The 24547-nt window shown below is 38.0% G+C and overlaps 1 protein-coding gene across 3 annotated transcripts in view; it reads right to left on the bottom strand.

Moving 5' to 3' along the window:
• Window positions 1-24547, bottom strand: part of LOC131072618 (uncharacterized) — a 98960-nt gene that overhangs the window by 54847 nt on the left and 19566 nt on the right. For all 3 annotated transcript variants that reach the window (XM_058008841.2, XM_058008842.2, XM_058008840.2), the window contains exons 3-4: window positions 22216-22350; window positions 15049-15103 (exon numbers count right to left, since the gene is read on the bottom strand). In XM_058008841.2, the coding sequence (XP_057864824.2) occupies window positions 15049-15103; window positions 22216-22350 (190 nt within the window). The remainder of the gene's footprint in view (window positions 1-15048; window positions 15104-22215; window positions 22351-24547) is intronic.

Raw genomic sequence — 24547 nt, 5'->3', positions numbered from 1 at the left:
CAGAAAAGGTGAAAATTTGGCGAAGTGTTGGAAATTCCTTCCTTCGGGACGTGTTGATGTGTGTTTTAGGCACATAACATTACAGAATAAATTACCAAGATAATTTACCCTCTCTTGAACAAAATCACCTCAGATGCTAAGAATGAGATCAACTAAAATGATTCCAAGGTTTCTACATGTCAGGTCTTGACGAGTGGGTAATGTTGATGTGTTTTTTATGCACATAACAATACAGAATAAATTACCAAAGTAATTTACCCTCTCTTGAACAAAATCACCTCAGATGCTAAGAATGAGATCAACTAAAATGATTCCATGGTTTCACTTGGGGGCTTATGCAAATGTTTGGATTATCATGAATGATGCGGAATAGGTGTGCTGACAACTTAAGATTTATCAATAAGGCTCTGGATTTACTTCTTACAAAAAAAAGGGAAAAAAGAATAGGGTTCAGGAAATCTATTCTAAAACTAGGAATGTAGGAAATGATGAATGGATTTAGTGGAATCAAACCAGGCAAGGTCTCACAATCAGGTATCGACACAAGCTTAGTGCAATCATCTAAGGTATACTTAATGATTTTCAGACTATTACCATCAAACGTAGACACCATCCAAGTTGATGCTTGTCAACGGACGCATAATAGTTGAAGTTATGCTTACTCAAACTCCAGTTGACCACACAAGGCGCACTTACCAGCGGCAAGAGGCTAGTGGTATGGATTAAGGATTCCACACAAATAAATTCAACAAATCTTCCACTCAATCTAACATACATGAAAATAAATTCTAATCTAACTTGGAGGAATTGAGAACCATGAATGCAAATACAACACTTGAAGAGCAAAATCACCAACAATTGAACAATGATTAGGATTCAAATAGTTGTAGCATATACCAACAATTCTACAAAAACTCTCTCTTACAAATGAGAGATAAAGGGGCATATATAGATTCTCTTACAAAATGGATGGCCCAGATTGATCTAAGATCAACGGTCGAGATCATGCCAACAAAACCCTAGAATTGCCCTAATTAGGGTTACATCAAAAATGGCGCCACCAACATATGGCCCAATGAAAAGATACCTAGTCATCATATAGGGAATCTTCTAGAAGATTCCTTCCTGCATCTCTCTCTCTCCTAGCATACTCCAAGAATCTAGCCAATACTGAATCTAACTCCTCCATGGAAATGCTAGGCAAGGTATCCTATTGTAAATCAATCACATCCAATGAATCCAAGCAAGCATTCAAAGTGTTCTCCCATTCAGGCATGAGCTTCTGCGAATTATGAACATGAATCAAAAAAGAGACCAAATCATCAATCTGACTCTTCTGCAAAGAGTCCAACTGGCAAAAATACATAAATTTCATCTTGTCTCTTAATTCGGCTAAGTGTAAACCACTAGCATCACTAACATCAACACCCAATAATTCCTCAATCGAGGCAAGGATTTTCATCTGAATGTCCTGAATTAATCCTTCCATCTCCATACAACTCGATTGGGCGTTCTCATAAGCTGATTTCTTCAAGGCTAGTGCACAATACCAGCCATGGAAATTATATATGTCTCCACTGTGCACAATGTTCTCACTGACCAAGGTGGAATTAGGAACCTTCTTCAATGCCAGGAGGTGTGGAATAGTCTTCTCTTGGATAGGCCGGAATTCTTCCCAAACTCCCTCCAAATACTGAATTCTGAATACGAACATTGTTGTCTTATCATATGCTTGGACAAACTGAGTAAGGAAATCATCTGCCTGCTTCCTTGTGCTTTCAGTCCACTTTTCCACCTCTGAGTGTGTACCTCTTGCTACCTCGCAGTGTGAATGTATTCCATGGTCAACTGCAATAGGGGAAATAAGGGTGGGATCTCCACACCTTGTCCCTGCAATATACTCTTTGAGTCTAATATTTTCTCCTCTGTACCTTTCATTCTCCGCAATCGCTGTGTCTAACTTTGCATGGATTGCTTGGAGGTTGTCACCAGTCTCCTGGAATTCCTGCCCTGCGGATGGATGACCAAGAGCGACTGAAGTGATCTAGAAATCCATGGGAGTAGCAGTGTCCGCTGTCACGCCGGCTCTAGGAACAGCAATCTGCGCAATCCGCATTCCTGTCTCATCTCTAGCTATGTGCGACAAAATCTCCGCTCTCTTGGGCTCCTTCTTCTTAGCACTCCTAGCTAGGTAGTCATCAATATCATCAATAGGTTGTACCTCTATCATTTGTTTACTTTTTTCCATGCTTCTCCTCAACCATTCAGGAATAGCGGCTATTTCCATACCATCATCAAGACATACTTCTCGATCCAGTCCTTTCAATGCCGAGATAACATCCTCATTATCATCAGGATTATCCTTAGTCCAATCATATACTTCATTTCCCAAGCTAACTTCCAAAAGGACAGTAGGGGATTCCGGCTGATCATTATTCGGTGTAGATGTTGCTGTGGCATGGAACTCCTGAATATTCTCTGGTAGTATCACTGTGTTGGAACACTGCTAAGTCTCCTTATTATGTTCTATTACTTCAATCACTTCGATTGATGAGACACTGGGAGGGGGTGAAGGAATGATAAGTGGAGTGATAGTCTTCTGTTTCTTCTTCACATCCTCAATCTTCTTCCCTCTAGCCTTGACTTCTCCAGGCATGTTCTTCCTTCTCTTGGGAGCTTGACTCTCTTCGTCTGCATGAATCCCGACATCACTGACAATCCTCTGATCATCCTCGGAAGTAGACTCTTCCGGCTTCATCCTTTCATAAGTGAAGGGAACGCCCATGTCAACTAATCTGTTCATCTGCATGTCTACCCATGTGCGGGAGAAATTCAAGACTTCTCTCATCAATACATTCAGGTCAGTCTCTTCTGACTCTGACCAATTTGGCAATAGGATTGCCTTCTTCATTTCATTCTCATAATGCGGGTGTGTATTATCTCTATCATCTAATACCTGATCAGGAATGAGGAAAAGTCCACACTTCCTCATGAAATCTACTGACATTCTGGACCACATTCTTCTCTTTACTGCTTGTTCGTCCATTAAGTTAGCCCAATAATCTTCTATGTCAACCTTATGAGTGAACTTCTCTCCTCTGATCCTTCCGACCTTCTTGTCTGGATAGAATCTTTCTTTTTTCTTGTATGTTGCAAATCTGTAGAATGCGATCTCCTCACCTGCAATGCTGGCAGCTATGGCGGATGGCAGACCTCTGACGTCTTCCCAACTGAAATAGGGAATGTCATTCCTGTCCTGTGCTTCTCTCTCTGGATAACATCGAACTCTAGAAGCTGTCTTACCACTTCCAACAATATCATTATGTCAGTTGGATACCTAGGAAGTCTATAGGGTTCCGATTGAAACCCATGAATCCTGAGGTATGTGAAAGTGGGGAACTGTATATACCACGATCCATATTTCTCTATTAACTCTGTTGCCTCCTTGGACAATCTTCTGTGGATTCCGCCCTACAGCATCCATGTGATGTACATAGTGAATGCATCATTCACTCTCTTATAGTCTTCAATTCTATGCATACTCAGCTGGGGGTAGCATTCATAACTCTTAAATTGTCCTTGCCCATTCCCAACTTCACCTTTGCATATTAATCCTCTGTATGAAACAAATCGTGCAAGCAGGTACACCAGGTAGGAAGTCATGGCGAATGACTTGGACCGCTCTACATTCCTCAACTGGAAATCCAGATTGTCGCTTATGATCTTGGACCAATTCACTAGTGTTCCTCTAAGACAATCCTGGATGAAGTAGAACATCCATCCATGAAATATTGCTCCCTGCGGCATCCCCATCACTCTATTGAGTAGGAATATCAAATCACTATATTCCTCCTTAAAATCTACGCACATAAGTGTCTTCGGAGCCTTGGAATAATGATTCCTAGGTTCAATCATCCACTCTTTATTAATTAAATTCTTGCATACACCCATCTTCTTCGTGTATTTGTCTGCATAATCCTCCTTGGTCACATCCTTCATGTTTGTTCCACGTGGAATTCTGAACACCTCAGCAAGGTAGGCGATGACAACACCCTTGGGACTCTTAATCATTCTTGTGAGCGGATCGTAACATCGTGCACACTCCAGGATCAACTCACTGCACTGTATGGATTGTGGAAACCCAGCGGCATGGAAAATGCCACTCTTCATAATATTCGCATATGCTTGAGAAGGAACCTGATCTCTGGATCCGAACATCCGACGCTGCATCTAGTCGAAGTCCAGGAAATGCATGTTGGTATCAGTGATCTCCTTCCATCTGGATGAGATGTTTAAACTCTGGATAAAATCCAGTCTTCAGCAACTCTTTCCTTTCCTTGTATCCTGATTTTGACATCGCACCTGTACAAAGCTGGAAGCTAGTCCTAGGATAAATAAATACTTGTAAAAAAATTCCTGACTTTCTAGAGATTTAGCTAGTTTAGAGCATGGAGTCAGGAAAATAATCCATACACTTGGTAAATTTTAACAATTACGTTCAATGTGTGACAACACTAAGGCATGGAAGTCTTCCATAAAAATTCATTTATACCTCCTTATGCTTAGAAACTATGCAAGCAAAGAATGCAAAGGAGTATACCGGATAAGTGGTGACTAAGGAAAGGTGTGAAAGGTTGTGTTTTCACACAATGAATGTCTGAAGACACCTTCCGCAGTCAACAATGGAGATCAAAATTCTAAAGACAACCTGAAAAATCAGACTTTCAAAAACATGTTGTAGTCTTCAAAATGTGCATAAAATCAATAAAAATCAGCTTTATTGATGAAAACAATCATTTTCTGGAATGTAAGTATGGCTGGTAAAATTTAGTTTTCTGGAAAAAATTGCCAAACTTAGCAAAATCGAAAATCTGAAACTGGTCTTTAATGGCAGCAAAGGAGGAATAGATCAGCAAGCTGGAAAAAATGGAGGAAAACAAATCCTCAATCCCACACTTCACAAAAACGCCTTGCTAAAAAATTCGCCCAACTTGGAGAAAAATCGCTTTCATGGAGACACCTGGCAGAAATAATAATAAATTAATGTTGAAGTTCCTCTCATATACTTGCTTTCACCTCCAACTTTCACCACACAAGCAATGTGGGATAAAAAACACTTGTATAAATACTTGCTTGGTGAAACCCTAACTTGCTTCTAGAAGGTTCAAACATTTAATAATTATTGCAAGTTATTAAATTTGCTTTTAAATTTTAAATAATCATTTGATAATTATTTAAAAGCAATCAAAATGGGGCTTATTTATTAAAATATTGCAATTTAAATCCAGAATAAACCTCCAGGGGAAAATCACTATCAGTTGGGATTGAAAAATCCCTTCAAAAATCACTTAAGTGTCAAAATTTACCCCATAGGGGAAATTCGACCCATGCTTGGACAAAAATCCATGCTCAATTTCATCAAAATGCACAAAAAACCCTCCCAAAGGAAAATCGATATGAGTCTAGACAAAAATCCGGACTCAAAACTCTTCATAATGTTCCCAGTGGAAAATCGATCCCTATCTGGATAAAAATCCAGACAAAAATCCTCACTTAGTTGTCACAAAAATCCTGGTGGAAAATCGACCCAGGCATGGAATTATCCTTGCACTCCAGTCCGCACTTCAGTCCGCACTCCCATGGGAAATTCGATGGCAGTCTAGATAAATCCTGACACTTAGCCAAATTTTAGCATTTCCAGGGGAAAATCGCTCCAGGTGTGGATAAACAATGGGGGAAATTAGTGGCCAGTATGGATTCCAGGGGAAACCCATGTGTAGTATGGATTTTGAGTGGGGGAATGGGTTGGGTAGTCTGGAATGTGAGGGGAAAATCACCTCTAGTATGGATTTTGACCCTTTAACCCTTGGAATAAGAATTTCTCTTAGGATTTTATCATTTTAACCACTCAAAATCACTCAGCAACTTTAAATTTGACTGGACTTATACTAATTTTCCAAAAATATGAGCGAAACGCTAGGAAAATATTGGAATAAAGTGTGAAACTAACTTAAATATTACCTTAGAAGCGAGAAAACAACTCCAAAAGGTCTGTGAATATCTTGGCACTTTAAAATTACTTGATGCGCATGTTTAAAAACACGTTAACGTTCAATATGTCTACACTTAGCAAAACTTAGGATCATTAAAAATATCATCTTTTGCAACTTGATCCTAACACTTCAAAAACTGTAGACGGCACTAGGCATGATCAAAACTCCGAGACTCGGGCACGGGAAATGCAAAATTGCCCACTAAGCAGCCAAAACCCTAACCTAACAATGCAGAAAACCGGCAAAGAGGGGGTCCCCGTTAGCAATGGGGCGATGTGTGAAAAGGTCACAACGGGTAACTCAATGGTCGATGTGAATTATTGTATTCACTTGGGGACTTACACAAATGTTTGGATTATCATGAATGATGCGGAATAGGTGTGCTAACAACTTAAGATTTATCAATATGGCTCAAGATTTTACTTCTTACTAAAAAATGGGCAAAAGGAATAGGGTTCAGGAAATCTATTCTAGGCCTAGGAATGTAGGAAATGATGAATGGATCTAGTGGAATCAAACCAAGCAAGGTCTCACAATCAGGTATTGACACAAGCTTAGTACAATCGTCTAAGGTATACTTAAAGATTTTCAGGCTATCACCATCAAACGTTGACACCATCCAAGTTGATTCTTGTCAAGGGACGTGTAATAGTTGAAGTTAAGCTTACTTAAAATTCCAGTTGACCACACAAGGCGCACTTACCAGCGGCAAGAGGCTAGTGGTATGGATTAAGGATTCCACACAAATGAATTCAACAAATCTTCCACTCAATCTAGCATACTCCAAGAATCTAGCCAATACTGAATCTAACTCCTCCATGGAAATGCTAGGCAAGGTATCCTGTTGTAAATCAATCACATCCAATGAATCCGAGCAAGCATTCAAAGTGTTCTCCCATTCAGGCATGAGCTTCTGCAAATTATGAACATGAATCAACAAAGAGACCAAGTCATCTATCTGACTCTTCTTCAAAGAGTCCAACAGGCAAAAATACATAAATTTCATCTTGTCTCTTAATTCGGCTAAGTGTAAACCACTAGCATCAGTAACATCAACACCCAATAATTCATCAATCAAGGCAAGGATCTTCATCTAAATGTCCTGAATCAATCCCTCCATCTCCATACAACTCGACTGGGCGTTCTCATAAGTTGATTTCTTCACTGCTAATGAACAATACCAGCCATGGAAATCGTATCTATCTCCACTATGCACAATGTTCTCGCTGACCAAGGTGGAATTAGGAACCTTCTTCAAAGCCTGGAGGCGTGGAATAGTCTTCTCTTGAATAGCCGGAATTCTTCCCAAAATCCCTCCAAATAGTGGATTCTGAATGTGAGCCTTGTTGTCCTATCATATGCATGGACAAACTGAGTAAGGAAATCATCTGCCTGCTTTCTTGTATTCTCAATCCACTTTTCCACCTCCGAGAGTGTACCTCTCGCTGCCTCATAGTGTGAATGTATTCCATGGTCAAGTGCAATAGGGGAAATAAGGGTAGGATTTTCACGCCTTATCCCTACAATATACTCTCTAAGTCTAATCTTCTCTTCTCTGTACCTTTCTTTCTCCGCAATCTCTCTGTCTAACCTTGCATCGATTGCCTTGAGGTTTTCACCAACCTCCTGAAATTCTTGCTTTCTGAATGTATGACCAAGGGCAACTGAAGTGATCTGGAAATCCATTGGAGTAGCAATGTTCGTTGTCACACTTGCAATAGGAACACCAATCTGCACAATCCGCATTCCTGTCTCATCTCTAGCTATGTGAGACAAAATCTTCACTCTCTTGGGTTCTTTCTCCTTAGCACTCCTAGCTAGGTAGTCATCAATGTCGTCAATAGGCTGTACCTCTATCATTTGTTTATTTTTCTCCATACTTCTCATCAACCATTCAGGAATAGCGGCCATCTCCATACAATCATCGAGACATATCTCTCGATCAAGTCCTCTCAATGCCGAGATAACATCATCATCATCATCATCATCATCATCAGGACTATTCCTGGTCCAATCATATACCTCATTTCCCAAACTAACTTCCAAAATGACAATAGGGGATCCTAGCTGATCATAATTCTCATTCGGAGGTGCAGATGTCACTGTGGCATGGAACTCCTAAATATTCTCTGGTAGTATCACTGTGTTGGAACATTGCTGAGTCTCCTTGTTCTACTATGTTACTTCAATCACTTTGATTGATGAGACACTGAGAGGTGGTGAAGGAATGATAGGTGGAGGAATGATAGTCTTTTGTTTCTTCTTCACCTCCTCAATCTTCTTCCCTCTGGCCTTGACTTCTCCTGGCATATTCTTCCTTCTCTTGGGAGCTTGACTCTCTTCGTTTGCATGAATCCTGACATCACTAACAGTCCACTAATCATCCTCGGAAGTAGACTCTTCCGGCTTCATCCTTTCATAAGTGAAGGGAACACCCATATCAACTAACGTATTCATCTGTATATCTACCCATGCACGGGAGAAACTCAAACCTCTCTCATCAATACATTCAGGTCAATCTCTTCTGACTCTGACCAATTTGGCAATAGGATTGTCTTTTTCATTTCACTCTCATACCATGGGTGCATATGATCTTTGTTATCTAACACTTGATCAGGAATGAGGAAAAGTCCACAATTCCTCATGAAATCCACTGGCATTCTGGACCACATTCTTCTATTCACTGCTTGCTCGTCCATTAGGTTGGCCCAATAATCTTCTACGTCAACTTTGTGAATGAACTTCTCTCCCCTGATCCTTCCAACTTTCTTGTCTATATCAAATCTTTCTCTTTTCTTGTATGTAGCAAATCGATAGAATGCAAGCTCCTCACTCGCAGTGCCGGCGGCTATGGAAGACTGGCAAACCTCTAATGTCTTCCCAACTAAAATAGGGAATGTCATGCCTGTCCTATGCTTCTCTCTTTGAATGGCATCGAACTCTAGAAGTTGTCTCACCACTTCCAACAAGATCATTATGTCGGTCGGATACCTAGGAAGTCTGTAGGGTTTAGATTGAAACCCATGAATCCTAAGGTATGTGAAAGTGGGAAACCGAATATACCACGATCCATATTTTTCTATTAGCTTTGTTGCCTCCTTGGGCAATCTTCTGTGGATTCTGTCTTGCAACATCCATGTGATGTACATAGTGAATACATCATTCACTCTCTTATAGTCTTCAGTTCTATACATGCTCGGCTGGCGGTAGCATTCATGACTCCTGAATTGTCCTTGCCCATTCCCGACTTCACCTTTGCATATCAATCCTCTGTATGAAACAAACTGTGCAAGCAGGTATACCAGGTAAGAAGTCATGGCAAATGACTTGGACCGCTCTACATTCCTCAACTGAAAGTCCAGATTGTCACTTATAATCTTAGACCAATTTCCTAGTGTTCCTTTAAGACAATCCTGGATGAAGTAGAACATCCATCCATCGAATATTGCTCCCTGTGGCATCCCCATCACTCTGTTGAGTAGGAATATTAAATCGCTATACTCCTCTTTGAAGTCTATGCACATGAGTGTCTTGGGAGCCTTGGAATGATGAGACCTAGGCTCAATCATCCACTCTTGGTTAATCAAATTCTTGCATACACCCATCTTCTTCATGTATCTTTCCTCATATTCATCCTTGGTCACATCCTTCATGTCCGTTCCGCATGGAATTCCGAACACCTCTGCAATAGCATCCTCAGCAAGGTAGGCAATAACAACGCCCTTAGGAGTTTTGATCATTCGCGTGAGCGGATCATAACACCGTGCACACTCTAAGATAAGTTCACTGCACTGTATGGACTGTGGAAATCCAGTGGCATGAAAAATACCACTCTTCATAATGTTCGCATATGCTGGGAAAGGAACTTGATTTCCGAACATCCGTTGTTGCATCTAGCCTAAGTCTAGGAAATGCACGTTTGTATCCGTGATCTCCTTCCATCTGGATGAAATCTTAAGCTCTGGATAGAATCCAGTCTCTAGTATCTTCAATAGTTCTTTCCTTTCCTTATATCCAGACTTCGACATCGCACCTGTACGAAGCTTGAAGTTAGACTTAGGAAAATAAATAATGCTCTTAATAAAATTCCTGACTTTCTAAAGATTTTAGCTAGTTAAAGCATAAAGTCAGGAGAATAATCCATACCCTTGGTAAATTTTAACAATTAGATTCAAAGTGTGACAACGCTAGGACATGGAACCCTCTATAAAATTCATTAATACCTCCTTATGCTTGGAAATTATGCAAACTAAAATGCAAAGGACTATACCGGATCAACAATGACTAAGGAAAGGTGTGAAAGGTTGTGTTTTCACACAAAGTATGTCTAAAGACACCTTCCGCAGTCAACAATGGAGGTCAACAAATCTAAAGACAACTTGAAAATCAAACTTTTAAAACATGTTGTAATCTTCAAAAATATGCATAACTTGATAAAAATCAGTATGAATGATGAAAACAATCATATTCAGGAATGTAAGTGTGGCTAGTAAAAAAATAAATTTTTGAGGACAAGTCTGAAAATTAATTACTTCAGACTTACCAACACCTTGCAAAGTAGTTAAAAATCCCTGAAAATGATGGAAAATAGCTAAGGAATCAGCTCTAAGCAAAATCGCCAAAGTGGTTAGGTGGCTGGAAATGAAAATTTATGAGGACAAACGCCTATAATGGAGTTTTCAGACCTGCAACAGCGATAAAATGGTCTGAAAATGCACTAAAAACTCCACAAAACACCTCCAAATGCAAATCGCCTAAGTTGGAATTGGCTGGGCAAAGAAGATTGAATTCTGAAAATTAATGGGCAGCCATTAATGGAGGTCAAATCTGAAGACAAACCTAAGATCTGAAGCGAATCAGCAAGTAGGAACAATGACAACCACCAAATATGCATGAAAATCCACCAAAATGTGGCACCAAACCTCTCCAAAACCAAAATCGAAATTTCTCCAACTATGGCGTCAAACATGCAAGTCTGAAAATGTCTTCAATGGTAGCTCGGATCTGCAACAAGTTTGAAAGCAAGGATGGCAGCATCAAGAAAAATCGCCCAAGTTGGGGAATAGACACCCCAAACAGAAAAATTGCCCTACTTAGCAAAATCGCCACCTCGCCAAAAATCGTGATTTTTGCCAAAATCATGGCATTCAATCAACAATGGCAGCAAGGAAATATGGCGCCCAGCTGGAAAATGGAATGGCAATGGGAAAAAATGGCAGCAAGAAAGGTCTTCAATCAATCACTTTACTTCAATACTTGCTCCAAAATCGCCAACGATGGAGAAAATTGTCTTTGCATGGAGACACCTAGCAAATTTAATAATAAAATAATGCTAAAGGCTCCTCTCTTATACTTGCTTTTACCTCTTACTTTCACCACACAAGCAATGTGGGATAAAACACTTGCATATATATACTTGCTTGGCAAAACTAACTTGCTTCTAGAAGGTTTAAATATTAAATGTTTATTGCAAGTTATTAGATTTGCTTTTAAAATTTTAAATAATCATTAACCATCATTTAAAAGCAATTAAAATGGGGCTCACTTATTAAATATTTCGATTTTAAGTCCAAATTGAGACTCCAAGGGAAAATCGACTTAAGTTGGGATTAAAAAATCCCTTTAAAAATCATTAAAATGTCAAAAATTTCCCCATAAGGGAAAATCGACCTTAGCTTGGATGAAAATCCATGCAAAAGTTCATCAAGATGCATACAAAAAACTCCAGGGGAAAATCGATGGCAGTCTAGACAAGGAATCCATACTCCAAATTCACCTTATTCGCAAAACACACTCCCTAGTGGAAAATCGACCTCAGCCTGGATGAAAATCCGGACTCAAAACTCATTAAAATGCTCTCAGTGGAAAATTGACAGGAGTCTAGATTGAGAGTCTGCACAAAAATCTGCACTAACTTGTCACAAAACATCCTGGTGGAAAATTGACCCAGGCATGGAATCATCCTCAACCTTGTCCACACTATAGTCCGCACTCCAGTCCGCACTCTTAGTGGAAAATCGATGGCAATCTGGAAAAATCCTGACACAACGCCAAATTTTAACACTTTCAGGGGAAAACCGATCCAGGCATGGATAAACAGTGGTGGAAAGTTATGGCCAGTATGGATTTCAGGCGAAACCCATGTGTAGTGTGGATTTTGAGTGGGGGAAAAGGGTGGGTAGTCTGTAATATGAGGGGAAAAGCACCTCTAGCATGGATTTTGACCTTCTAACCCTTGGAATATGGATTTCCCTTGAGAATTTGGCATTTTAACCACTCAAAATCACTAGGAAACTTCAAAATTAGACTGGACTTAGGCGAATTTTCCAAAAAGATGAGCGAAACGCTAGGAAATTATCAGGATAAAGTACGAAATCAATTTAAATAATACCTTAGGAGCGAGAAAATAACTCCAAAAGGTCTGGGAATACCTTGGCACTTTAAAATCACTGATGCACGTGTTTAAAAACACGTTAACGCTCAAAAGGTCAACACTTAGACAAAATTTAGGATCATTAAAATATCAACGTTTGCAACTTGATCCTATAACTTCAAAAACCCTAAACGGCACTAGGCATGATCAAAACTCCAAGACTCCGGCATGGAAAACACAAAATTGCCCACTAAGTAGCCAAAACCCTAACCTAACAACGCAGAAAGCAGGAAAAGAGGGGGTCCCCGTTAGCAATGGGGCGATGTGTGAAAAGGTCACAATAGGACGGAATTCCAAGCAAGGAAGAAATCACACCCAAGGATGAATTGAAGATAAAATTTCTAAAGCAAGGAAGGAATCAAGGATGAACTGAACAAGAAATTTCCCCTCGAGAAAAAATTTGAAAAATCCACTTTCGGGCATCAAATCACATCCAAATTTCAAAATTCTTTCAGATCTGGATTCGTGAGAGAATTTTCTCTCCTAGAGCCTAGAACCCTATTTTTGGAAAGTTTCTAAAAAATAGGAGATGGTGGAAAATCATTAAAAATCTCCTCCAGAGCAAAGGAAAGTTCCAAAAACTTCAAGAAAATTCTTCATAGATCAATTTTTTCTCTCCTGAAGTTTTCTCACTCCAAGAATTTCTCGCCAAGTGGCAGTCCGGTCAACGCATGTTGAGTCAATGGAGCATCTTTTTGTATGCAGTCATCGTGTGAAAGCATAGTGGCGCATTCATTGCTGGAATATTTGACCATGGTGGCGGCTAATTCATTGCATGGCGATCGTCGTACTCAATGCAAAGGTGGAGCATCTTTTGCATGTAAATATCATATTCAGGAGGTGATGGAGCATTAATTACACATTGGGCGAATTTGTAAGAAGTGGTGCATTGAATGCACAATGGATGCCATTTTGGGCATGTAAAATTAATTGTATATGGGCATGATGGGTCATTAATTGTTGATTCCCAACATGTTGCATCATATGTGGGGAATCTTTTCGGGAAAACCCTAATTAGGGTTTGCATGTGTCCTCAAGGTATGAAGCCTATATAAAGGGGTGAACCCCCTCATTTGTAGAGGGGGGAGATTTGTATGAAATTGTTGCGATAAGTTTTTGAGATAATAACAGTGAAACATTGTTCTCTGATGATGTCCACTTAATTTATTTTTTCAAAAACTTGCATGGTTTCACCTTCCTCACTTAGAATAGAAGTAGTATAGTGCTTTGATTTCAATGGAGAATATAATGGTGTCTGATGAATTTCCATGGTTCATACTTTCTGCATCTTGCTGATTGTAAGTTGCAGTGTAAAGTTAGCCTAAGCCACTAAATTTTGTGCTAAGTTCGATTGTGGATAGTCGTTTGGATTGCGTCGTTTTGGGTATTCAAATGCACTTTCTCGATCCGAAAATCCTTCAACATCCTCAGAAAATTGCACCGGTTCTTGTGGAGTTGTAGTTAATCTTAGCGAAGCAAAGCTTGGTTTATTTGGAATTTGTCCACCAGAGCACTATCCATTGATATCACTGCCCTTAGGAGTAGATTTAGATCCTTTAACCCTTTCCTCTTTAATTTCAGTCCGTTCGAAACAAAAGCATCACAAAACTGCCATATCTGATGATGAAATTCAACGCCACAGCAAAGAAGTGAAAGAACGATCCAAACGTAAGGCTCCTTGGATTATCAGCATATCACATCAGGCCAACTGAGTCACATCCCTAGCATAAAGGAACCTTGGAGTCAATTGTCTGAACTTTCTGCAATCTTAGCATACAATCGCACTTTAATCAAGAGAGAGTAAGGTGACCATTGGTAACTTTATTTTGTGTTAGACGCTGTTATAAAAAACATGTCAACGTGACCTCCAATTATCAAATAATAATTTATGAATTCAATAATGATGATATGATGATACGGGAGAGAGTTCTCTTCCTTATTTATAGGAATAAAGAAATAGAGACACACCCCTTCATTCCATTTGAGAGGGGTTAAAGTAGTAACTACGACTAATTTTAAGATTAAGCATGCCACAAATGTTTATCTTTATTATACTCGAAAATATATAGTATATACTTAAGAATATATAATAATAGTATCATAACAGAATCTTATAAACTTATAAGACCAACTTAGACATTTCTCTCTCTTATATTGATCCAAACAAGTAACCAAAGTCCTTCATTCAAGTAACCAATAGATGTTTCTATTAGTGATAAAGTTATTCTCCCATGAATTTTCAATGCAGATATGCTTTAACAAGGAAGTACTATGGCACTTCATGCACCCAAAACATTAAATAAAAAATGCACAACCAAAACCTACAACAACCAATAATTACATGCCAACAACCAAAACCTTACAACTAACATAGACCAAATATGTCCATAGATAAACTTGGGTGTGCATTTAAGCTATCACCTAGTGCCAACAAAAAGAAAATCAGCGGATAGCAAGCACTAAAACATACAATTTGGCCAAATCATGTCAGATATTTACTTTTCCCTACCATGGTTATGTATTTTTATAAGTGTATGTTTGGTAAAGAGATAGAGAGAAGACCTTAAAACGAACTTGTTGTATACCAAATTGAGAGGAGCAGCAAGGACATCTGCTTCTGAAAATCAGGAAAAAGTAACGATGTTACATGTTTACTATTAGACCTTGTCAGCAAAAAATAAAATAAATAAATATCTATTTGTACTTTAGTCTTTAGATATAACATCAAGTAAAATTGGGGAAAGCAGTTTTAAGCTAATCTAAAAGATTAATGAAGATTTTATTTTAATCAGAAAACCCATACATGAAAGATTGCATTTCATATCTTGCAGTGGAATCTACAATCTTGTCTATGTTAGGAAGGTAAAAAGTTTCTTTAGGCAATACTTTGTTTATATCCTGAATATCCATACAATCTGAATTCCACTATCACGTTTAGCAATGGTAACTGTGTTGAAAATCCAAGGAGAGTAATGTATGGGTAAAACGAACCTGACTTCTAGAAGCTTTTGGATTTCTTGCTTAACTAGCAAAGCGACTATGGGAAGCATTTTCATAATGTTTTGTTGGGAAGGTTTAGCCTTGTGATAGAAGACGATGTTATGTAATATGAATATCTATGTCATCCATTGGAACATCTATTGTTTCACTTTCTGCAATCACAACGGTACTCCTATCCTCAATGCATGGTTTTGTGGGCAAGCAATCAACAAGCTGTTCTGTGAATTTTGGCTCTCCTAATGAAAAAATGGATTCCCCAAGGTAAGAATGTTCATTCAATGGATGGTTAAAACATTGATCACAATGGAATGATGGAAAGTTGGAAATTGGAATAACCACCAAGATACTCCACTAAAGATTCATTCTCAGAAAAAGTATCTATTTGAGGAGCAAAATGTGCTTGATAAATAAATCCTGTCTACATATAACAAAGGAAGTGGACAGGCCTCCTAAAGAGATACCACTATAACAATATCTTTTCTCTTACCCCAATTTTCCAAGAATTTTACAGTATTTGGGGAAAAGAAACCTAAGCCTTCCATTTCAACATGTTCTTGGAGCTGAATAGACTTGCATATACCTTGTTCGTTAGCTCCCAAGCCTTTTCCTTTACAACCAAATTTTTTGAAGATTCTAAAACCTGGGTGTAAGAACCCTGCTGGTTCTAACTCTCCTGAAATACTATTGCTGATGTGTTTTTGGATTTTCAAGGTTTTTGAACAATTTTAAAGCAAAAAATAAAAAGTGTGCCAGGCAAGAATTGCACATAAAACTTAATAGAAACGGAATTGAGAGCAACTACAACTAAATTATGAATAAGATGACAGATACAATTAATTCTATTGCTAATAGCATACCCGTAGGTCCTCAGCTTATTTTAAATGAAGAATTCTGGAGTTTGTCAGCCAAAACTGGGAAACTAACCAAAATGAGTGTACAAATCCAGAATGTGATTTCTCCGAGCCAGAAAGTTGATGGAATAGCCTGAATAGGCTAGGTGTTGGGAACTGTGCACTCAAAATGCAAATTGGGTAGGCGTTCCAGCCTCCCAGGCAAACGCCCTCTTCCTGGAGCCCACGTGCCAAGTCTGATTGGTATGGCCTGCAAATGGGATTTGTACGGCCTACTTATTTGATGCTAACTACTGCTGATTGGGGCATCTAAGTCTGAAAGCCCTTTCCTTTTTGTAAAAAATCTGCAAATAACTGAAATTAAGAAACCCAAATTAAGCCCAGTAAGACTCCAGATGAAGCCCTCTCAGTTTGCAATAATTCAACTGATCTTTCACAGCCTCAGAATCACAGATCCATGAAGAATGCACGTTCTTCAATAGCAAACCCTCTGAAACCCTTGTCTCAAACAATCCACGGAGCAAAATCAAGCAATGTCAAATAATCAATAATCAATAATAGAGGTTGAATTGCTTGTTTTGCCTTTATAAACCCAAAAAGGCATAATTCTCCAAAAAGTGTGATTTCCTCTTATAGGGAGTTAAATACATTTAAAATGTATTTAATATACTTTATGCAACATTTGAATTAATTCCCCACTTGGACGTACCCTTTTGATATTCACTTTATATTATTTAAGTGGCCCACATTTTAATAAAGTTAATAATATAACTTTGTAATAACTCCAAATGGCACGTTTCCCAAGAAAGTACACCCAAAGTCATTTAAATACATTTAAATGTATTTAATTTACTCTCCATAATTTAATTTGCTAATTCACTTAAGTGATTTAATAAAAATCACTTTATAATATTTAAGTGGCTTTTAATTTTAATAAAGTCACTTTATGACTATAACATCCATATAAGTTAGTTTAATAACTTAACCACTAAAATATTAATATCTCCCTCAATATTCAGTCTGTTGATGTGTCGTCTAAAAGCTGAAGTCAACACCGAATAACCCCTATGTGTCCAAGTGCCCTGACTAAAGATAACACTACTGCCAGATTGACTTACTATAGTAAGTCCCTCAACTAAGTCCACACACTGACTGCAAAGGCCCTAGAACTGAACCCAAGACTAAACTGAAGAAGTGGAACTGCCACTGAGACTATATCCAAACATGTTAGCCTACAAAAGTCAAAATGATAGGCTATTCCCTCAAACTCTGATGCTCACGAAAATGGAGACATTACACTGGGTTATATCTCTTGTGTAACGGTGGAAAGTAGGATAAAGAAGTATCATCACTAATCATCTCAGGATATTCATAATGGACATATTGCAGATCTTTGGACTGATTCTTGGAATGGGCATCAACCAATGGCTGAGCTTCCAAAGCTACAAGAAGCTATTTCTTGGGACAGAAAAATTAATTACTAATTTCTTTTGTCTGGTGAACTGGGCCACCTCTCTGCCGAATGGAAAGACCTTTCTTCTACTCCCATCCCTAATACTCGAAGATTGTTAGGTAGTTTGCTTACAAAAAGAAAGATCCGTTTTTGTGAAGAGGAAAATGTAATCAGATGGGTTGGTTCTAAATTGGGTTATGTTACAATTGTTAATCATTCGTAGGAAAAAATTTGCCTTGTGTGTTGGAATATATCTTGTTTTCCCAAGGCAGGAGAGTGTTTGCATGGACAGTGATGCATGGTAAACTTCTTACCCATGACAAAGTGAGGAAGTACCGTCTTGTGGACCCCTGGATTTGTATTTTATGATGTAACAATGAGGAATTTGCTTCTCGTTTGCTTATGCATTGCCCTTATGCTACTAAATGTTGGGTCTAGCTATATGCTAAGCTCAATTGGTCAAGAGCCTTGCAAAAGATACTACTACAATTTTTCTAAAGCTAGCTAATTCTTAAACCCAAGACACTTTTTTCCAGCATTTCGTTGATTAGTCCCCCTATGCTAATCTGAAACATCCAAAAGAAGAGAAACAACAGAATCTTCCGAGATAAAAAGTCCTCTAAGGATTTTTGGGTAAAGTTGGAGGTGGCCATCTTGAAAACTATGACGATGAGAGCCTCTAAGGATGCTGATAAAGATAAAAATAATCACTTCTTGGTAAGAGAAAGTTCTTAAATCTTGGACTCTTCAAAAATCCCTCCGGTTAATGGGGCTTGTAAGGTTAAAATGCTACAGATTTGAAGAAAATTGAAAATATGGGTTCCTCCTAGACTGGGGCTTTTTTAAAGCAACTTTCATAGACCTTTAGAGGCAATCAATGTTGATTTTAGTGATCAGAATTAACATGACTCAGAAATAAACAGATACACATACACAAGAACACCAAGATAACCTGGGAAAACCTCCCTCTTGGAGGTGAAAAACCCAGCAACAACTATCTCAGATTGTATTATATTAACCACAGAGCAGATTTACAATATAGCCTTCTAGGGCACAAGCACAACTTATCTGAGATATAACAATCTGATCAATTGACCTTGAAGAATCAAATCCCTGTAGCTCAATTTGGCAGCCCAGATTTGAATTCGCTGTCTTTGTATGAAATTTACTCAGCCTTGCAAGATGTTCGCTCAGTCTTGATAGGGTTCGCTGGGCTGTAACTCTACTTTGCTTGCTGAAGATTGCAGACCAGAACACAAGGGCAGATCGCTGACTAGTAGTTCGCTCACAGCTGGAGGGAGTTCGCTGACCTCTAGATGGGATATCCTAGCACCTATGATTAGCTTGCTGACTTTGTGACTGAATTCGCTGACCTTTGAAGTAGTGCAGATCACATTCACTTTTTTTTTATGTCTTGTGACCTCAAGTCACTTCCTTTATATACATGCCTTTAACCCTTATGCCTAGGTCGGCCTTGGTGCCAAATTACAAATTCAATTTGCAAATTACATAGAAGCTAACCCAAGTTACAAGTTACATATTCAATAGGTCCCGACCTATTGAATTAAAAGTTACACAATGAATAGGTCTTGCCCCATAACCATTACAAGTTACATAAGTTGAGCGCCCAAATAGGGCCTGCCCTTAACATTCACAAGCTACATAATATAATCGCATAAGTAGGCCCATTAAACATTTACCAAGCTAGGTCGACCCAATCAAGGGATACGACCTAGCTACATTTCAACAATCAAAGGTTATTGAGAACCGGCTAGGTCATTAGAGATTGTACAGGTTCTTTCATAAGAGCCAACTCAATGAAAATCAGTAATGGGACAAACAATGAAGACGAAGCTCATGCTCTTGTCCTAAGCCTTCATTTAGATTCTATTTCTAGCATTTTTAATATCTGTATCAAAGAGGATTCAATGGCTATAATAAAAAATAATCAAGCTAAGAAGTTCTAAATCTAGGAAGCTAGACAATATTCTTATGAGAGAGTAATCCCTTTTTGATTAGTTTGATTCCTTGTCTGCCAATCATTGTTTCTATGACAAATCAGGGGCAGATTTTCTTGCAAGTTTTGGTATTGATGATCCTACCACCTTACATATAATCACATGGATATTTGGGATGATTTATCAAACTTATGGGAATCGGAGTACCAAAATCTAGCATTTGGGTGATCAGTCCATGCATGTTAATCTAGCATTTCTAGAAAAAGAGAAACAAGACAATATTCCAAGATTAAGAAAATTTGCCTAAGGAGGATCTTTAGATAAAGTTGGAGGTGGCCATCCTGGAGGTTGTGGTGATGAGAACCTCTAAGGATGTTGATAAAGGTAAGAAGATCTACAATGTCCCCAATTAAGATCATGCAATATTTTGTGCAACTTTATGATTTATAATTTTTTTTGAATTTTGAATAGACTGTACTGTTGATGTGAAGGAATACAATCTTTGGGATCCAGTGGCCAAGAAGGTTCTCTACAGCAGAAGTGTAATTTCAATGAGATGAAACTTTCCTCAATTGAATCAAAGCCAAAGAAAGAAGAGAAACAAAAAGAGGTAGTTTAGGTTCCACCTACTCCAATGAAAGATGAACTACATACTCTTGTTGGATTCCAGTTGTATTTTTGCTTTGATTGCTAACATTAATGAGCCTAGGACTGTAAGTTGAAATCTCTATACAATTTGCAAAAATCTCCTAGGATGTGGTACCAGAAGTTTGATACCTATGTTGAGTTTGGGATTTCAAAGGTCTAAATCTGATCATTATGTATGATACAAAACTGATAATAGTTGCATTATCATTAGTGCAATGTATATTAATGATATGCTATTTTTTAGGAATGGTAAGGGTTTGAAATGTGACTTGAAATTTTAGTTACCAACACAGTTTGAGATGAAAGATCTAGGTGCAACTAAGTACATTTTATAAATGGAGATCAGAAGAGATAGAGCCAACATAAAGCTCTAGTCAAGCCAATGCAAGTATGTGAACTCGGTATTGGAGAGATTCAGCATGACAACTTGCAGATCCTTGGTAGTTCCTATCTTGCAAAGAACAAAATTATCTATAGAGGATTGTCCTAAATCTCATACTGAGATGGAGAACATGACTAGAGTATTGTATGTGAGTCTTGTTGGCAGTTTGATGTATCCCATGGTCTGTATGAGGCTAGACATTGCCCAAGCAATGGGAGTCCCAAGTCGGTTTATGGCAAATCTTAGATGGGTACATTGGGATGAAATGAAGAGAGTGTTCAAATACTTGCAGGGTACTTTCGAGTATTCCTTGTGTTATCATGGTTATCCTACTCAACCTCGACATCCAATTACTATTCGTGGGTTTGTGGATTCAAATTGGACAAGTTACATTGACAGTAGAAGATGTTGCATAGTCTAGTCTAATAGCTGTTGCAAGTGAATTCAACCAAGTCTAGTATTATAACCTCCTAGTCTTATAGATGTTGCATAATGAGAATTAGTTCATGCGAACCACTAGTCATGAAATATGAATCAATGAGTTTGACTCAAAAACTGTGTCATGGGATCCTAATAAAAACACCATAATTTGATCCAATGCAAAAATAACCTCCTAAAGGAACCTAAAGGAGATCTATAATGAATGGTTTATAAGGCACAACACTCATTGAAGGTATTGTGAATGAGGTAGCAGGTTAAGTGGGCTTGATTTTAGGGGAAAGTCAAAGGTTAAACACAATTAAGCCAGAATAGTACTAGGATGGGTGACCTCTCGAGATGTCCTAATACTTCACCCCTATAGGCATCACCTAGTTGTAATGAATGCAAAGTGAACAGTTTATTTTCATGAGAGATGGGTTCATGTAAACCACTACTCATGACATATAGGACAACGAATTTGCCTAAAAAAGTACACAATTGTATCCTAATAAAAGCATCATAATTTGATACAATGCCAAAAATACCTCCTACTTGTCGTTGGATGAGTTAAAGGGGCTCTATAATGAATGGTTCATTATGCACATGTTAACGGTTTGGCAAATGGGTAGAAAGCTAAGTGAACTTGATCTTGGGGAAAATCCATGGTTTAGCGCATGTAAATTGTAGGATGAGGATGGGTGACCTCCCTGAAAACCTCAATGCTTCACCCCTATTAGCATCTCCTAGATGCAATGAGTGCTAAGTGGACCGTTCACAATCATGGATGGGTTCTTAGGAACCATTACTCATGAAATATGTGTCAATAAGTTTGACTCAAAAAATACACAGTTGAATCCCCAAAAAAAATCATGATTCGATACATTGCAAAAAATACGTCCTACTTTAAAATTAATCTATTTATAGAAGTAAATATCATACAACAAAATATCATAATGGAGGGAAAAAACTAATACAAAACAGGTAAGCAAACTTTGCTGGGAAATAGAAGAAATATACCTTTTGAAGTTTCCTCCTCTTGCTTCATTTCATACACTCTAGCTTGTTCCTTGGTTTCAACAACTATGGGACTCCCACTAAAATGCATATGATCATAATACTCTAATGAAGTTTTGTCAAATTGTACAGCCCAATCTGAAAGAAAAAGTTAACAGAAAAGTAGAGTCAAATATTTTCCTGAAAAGCTGTCACACTGGATGACGACAAAGAACTCCCACCAAATGTACATGACAATAGCTGCAAAGATTATAAACATACTGATTTAATTTTTACAAGCAGAAATTTCTTAGTTTCTAATTGCATGTCTCAATAGTAAATCAAACAGTTATATGTGCAATACATACATTTAGAATGTGAAGTATAGTTAGCAGCTTAATACATGAAATAATGAATTAATAAACTGGGTACGTTCATTTAACTATTTGACAAATTCATTCATGATTTCTGTAACTTTTCTTTATCGTTTACTTATTTTGGAAAGCAGTCACTATCAACACTTCCCTTAAATCCCTAGCAATTTGATTCCTTATAATTATTTTATTGCTCAATTTGCCTACCTTGTTTGTACTCAGAAAATAACTGATCTCATGGGTTCGATTATTATATTTTTTCATAAAGTTCATGACCAATCTCACCATTATCATCTCATTACTTTCCTTTACGTATTGTTCAATATTAATGTAGCTTTGAAAGTGTAGGAGATTCAAATGCATTCTTGCTTAATGGTTTACCCCAATGGTTACTCTTCAAAAATTCATGAGGGCAACATTTCATGCTCATATTGACTCACTTACGATATAATGAATGGCCATGTTTCTTAATCTTGAGGATTTCCTATTTCTTCTATCATTTATAGATTTTGTCCCTTCTAATAGTCAAACACTTTACAAATATCTACGCAGCTAGACTTTATCTTAGCTTCTCCACAATCATTTACTTTTATCATAAGAGGTCTCACTTTGTATTAAAAATTCATAGCATGTGTGATCAAAGGATCTCATATTCCACCTTTTTTTCAAATTACCGCCACATCTCTTATTCTTGGGGCACTTTTACATTTATAGCCCTATTTTTGCTAATACATGGGTTTACAATTGATAAATAAATTTACCCCATGCATGATTACCAAAGTTACCCCGAGTTTTTGAGACGGGGACAGCAGGGGACGCATTTCCGGGACGCATTTCCGGGACGACTATATAAAATATAGGAAAAATTTAAAATATATAGGAAAATTTCAAAATTCTAAATGTTCATATGAAAACATGGATAAAGCATGCATATATACATTATATTCATATGAAAACATGGATATAGCATGTGTATGATACTATGAAAAGTTGAAAACATTTTAGAATGTAAATTCTGAACATACAACATTGTTAATACTCAATAGACAATATGCAATTATGCATTCATAAATCAGAATTTCAGTTCATTCACATTGTTAATATGCATATCATAATAGATATTAAAGAAATAACATACAAAATGTCAAAATGCCCAAAGGCTACACTGCTGCCATATAGTTTCATTGTCAATTACAATATGAAAATCAAAATAGTACTGAGTAAAACTAAATACAAAAAAGCAAAGTATATTAGTATAATGCTGCCCCTAAACTGCTTCTCCTAGCATTGCATCAAAATCAGAGTCCTCTGAGTCTCTCCCACTGTCATGGTCTACGTCCACCTCATCCAATGGAATCCCAACCAATCCCTGTGTTGTCTCCTCATTAAATTTTAAACGTTTGATATAAAATTAATAATTATGAATTAAATTAATAAATTTAAAATTTAATTAATTTTTTCTTCTTTTTTTTTTTTTAATAACAATTTGAATTAATAAGGGGCCTATATTAGAAAATTTAAATTAAAAATTGAAAATACAACTTTTTTTTTTTTAAATATTTTTTAATGACCTTAGATATGGGGGACGTCTGGCCGTCCCCGGGACGGATTGGGGACGTCCCAGCCGTCCCTGGGACGTACGGACGTCCCCCAAAGCTAGGGCAGGCGTCCCCTCGTTTCGGGGACGTCCCCTCAAAATACAAGGCAATTTGGGGACAGGGGGAAACGTCCCCTGGCCGTCCCCAAGTCCCTGAAACGTCCCCGGGACGGGGACGGGGGTTTTCAAGTCGGGGACGCGTCCCCAGGTAACTAATGATTACACATGATATATACCACTTTACTAGGCTGGATACCGGCTTCCCTCACTTACCCCACAACCATAAATCCACCATGCAACTGCAGCTCCCAGCCCCTCGCTATTATCTCATGTCATAAAATCACTAAGTTGAATATAATGATATGCAATTAACTTCTTACTTTCT

The sequence above is a fragment of the Cryptomeria japonica genome, chromosome 10 (assembly GCF_030272615.1).
Source record: "Cryptomeria japonica chromosome 10, Sugi_1.0, whole genome shotgun sequence".
Taxonomy (NCBI): domain Eukaryota; kingdom Viridiplantae; phylum Streptophyta; class Pinopsida; order Cupressales; family Cupressaceae; genus Cryptomeria; species Cryptomeria japonica.
The sequence above is the reverse complement of the archived record's forward strand: the minus strand, read 5'-3'. Positions and strand labels throughout refer to the sequence as shown.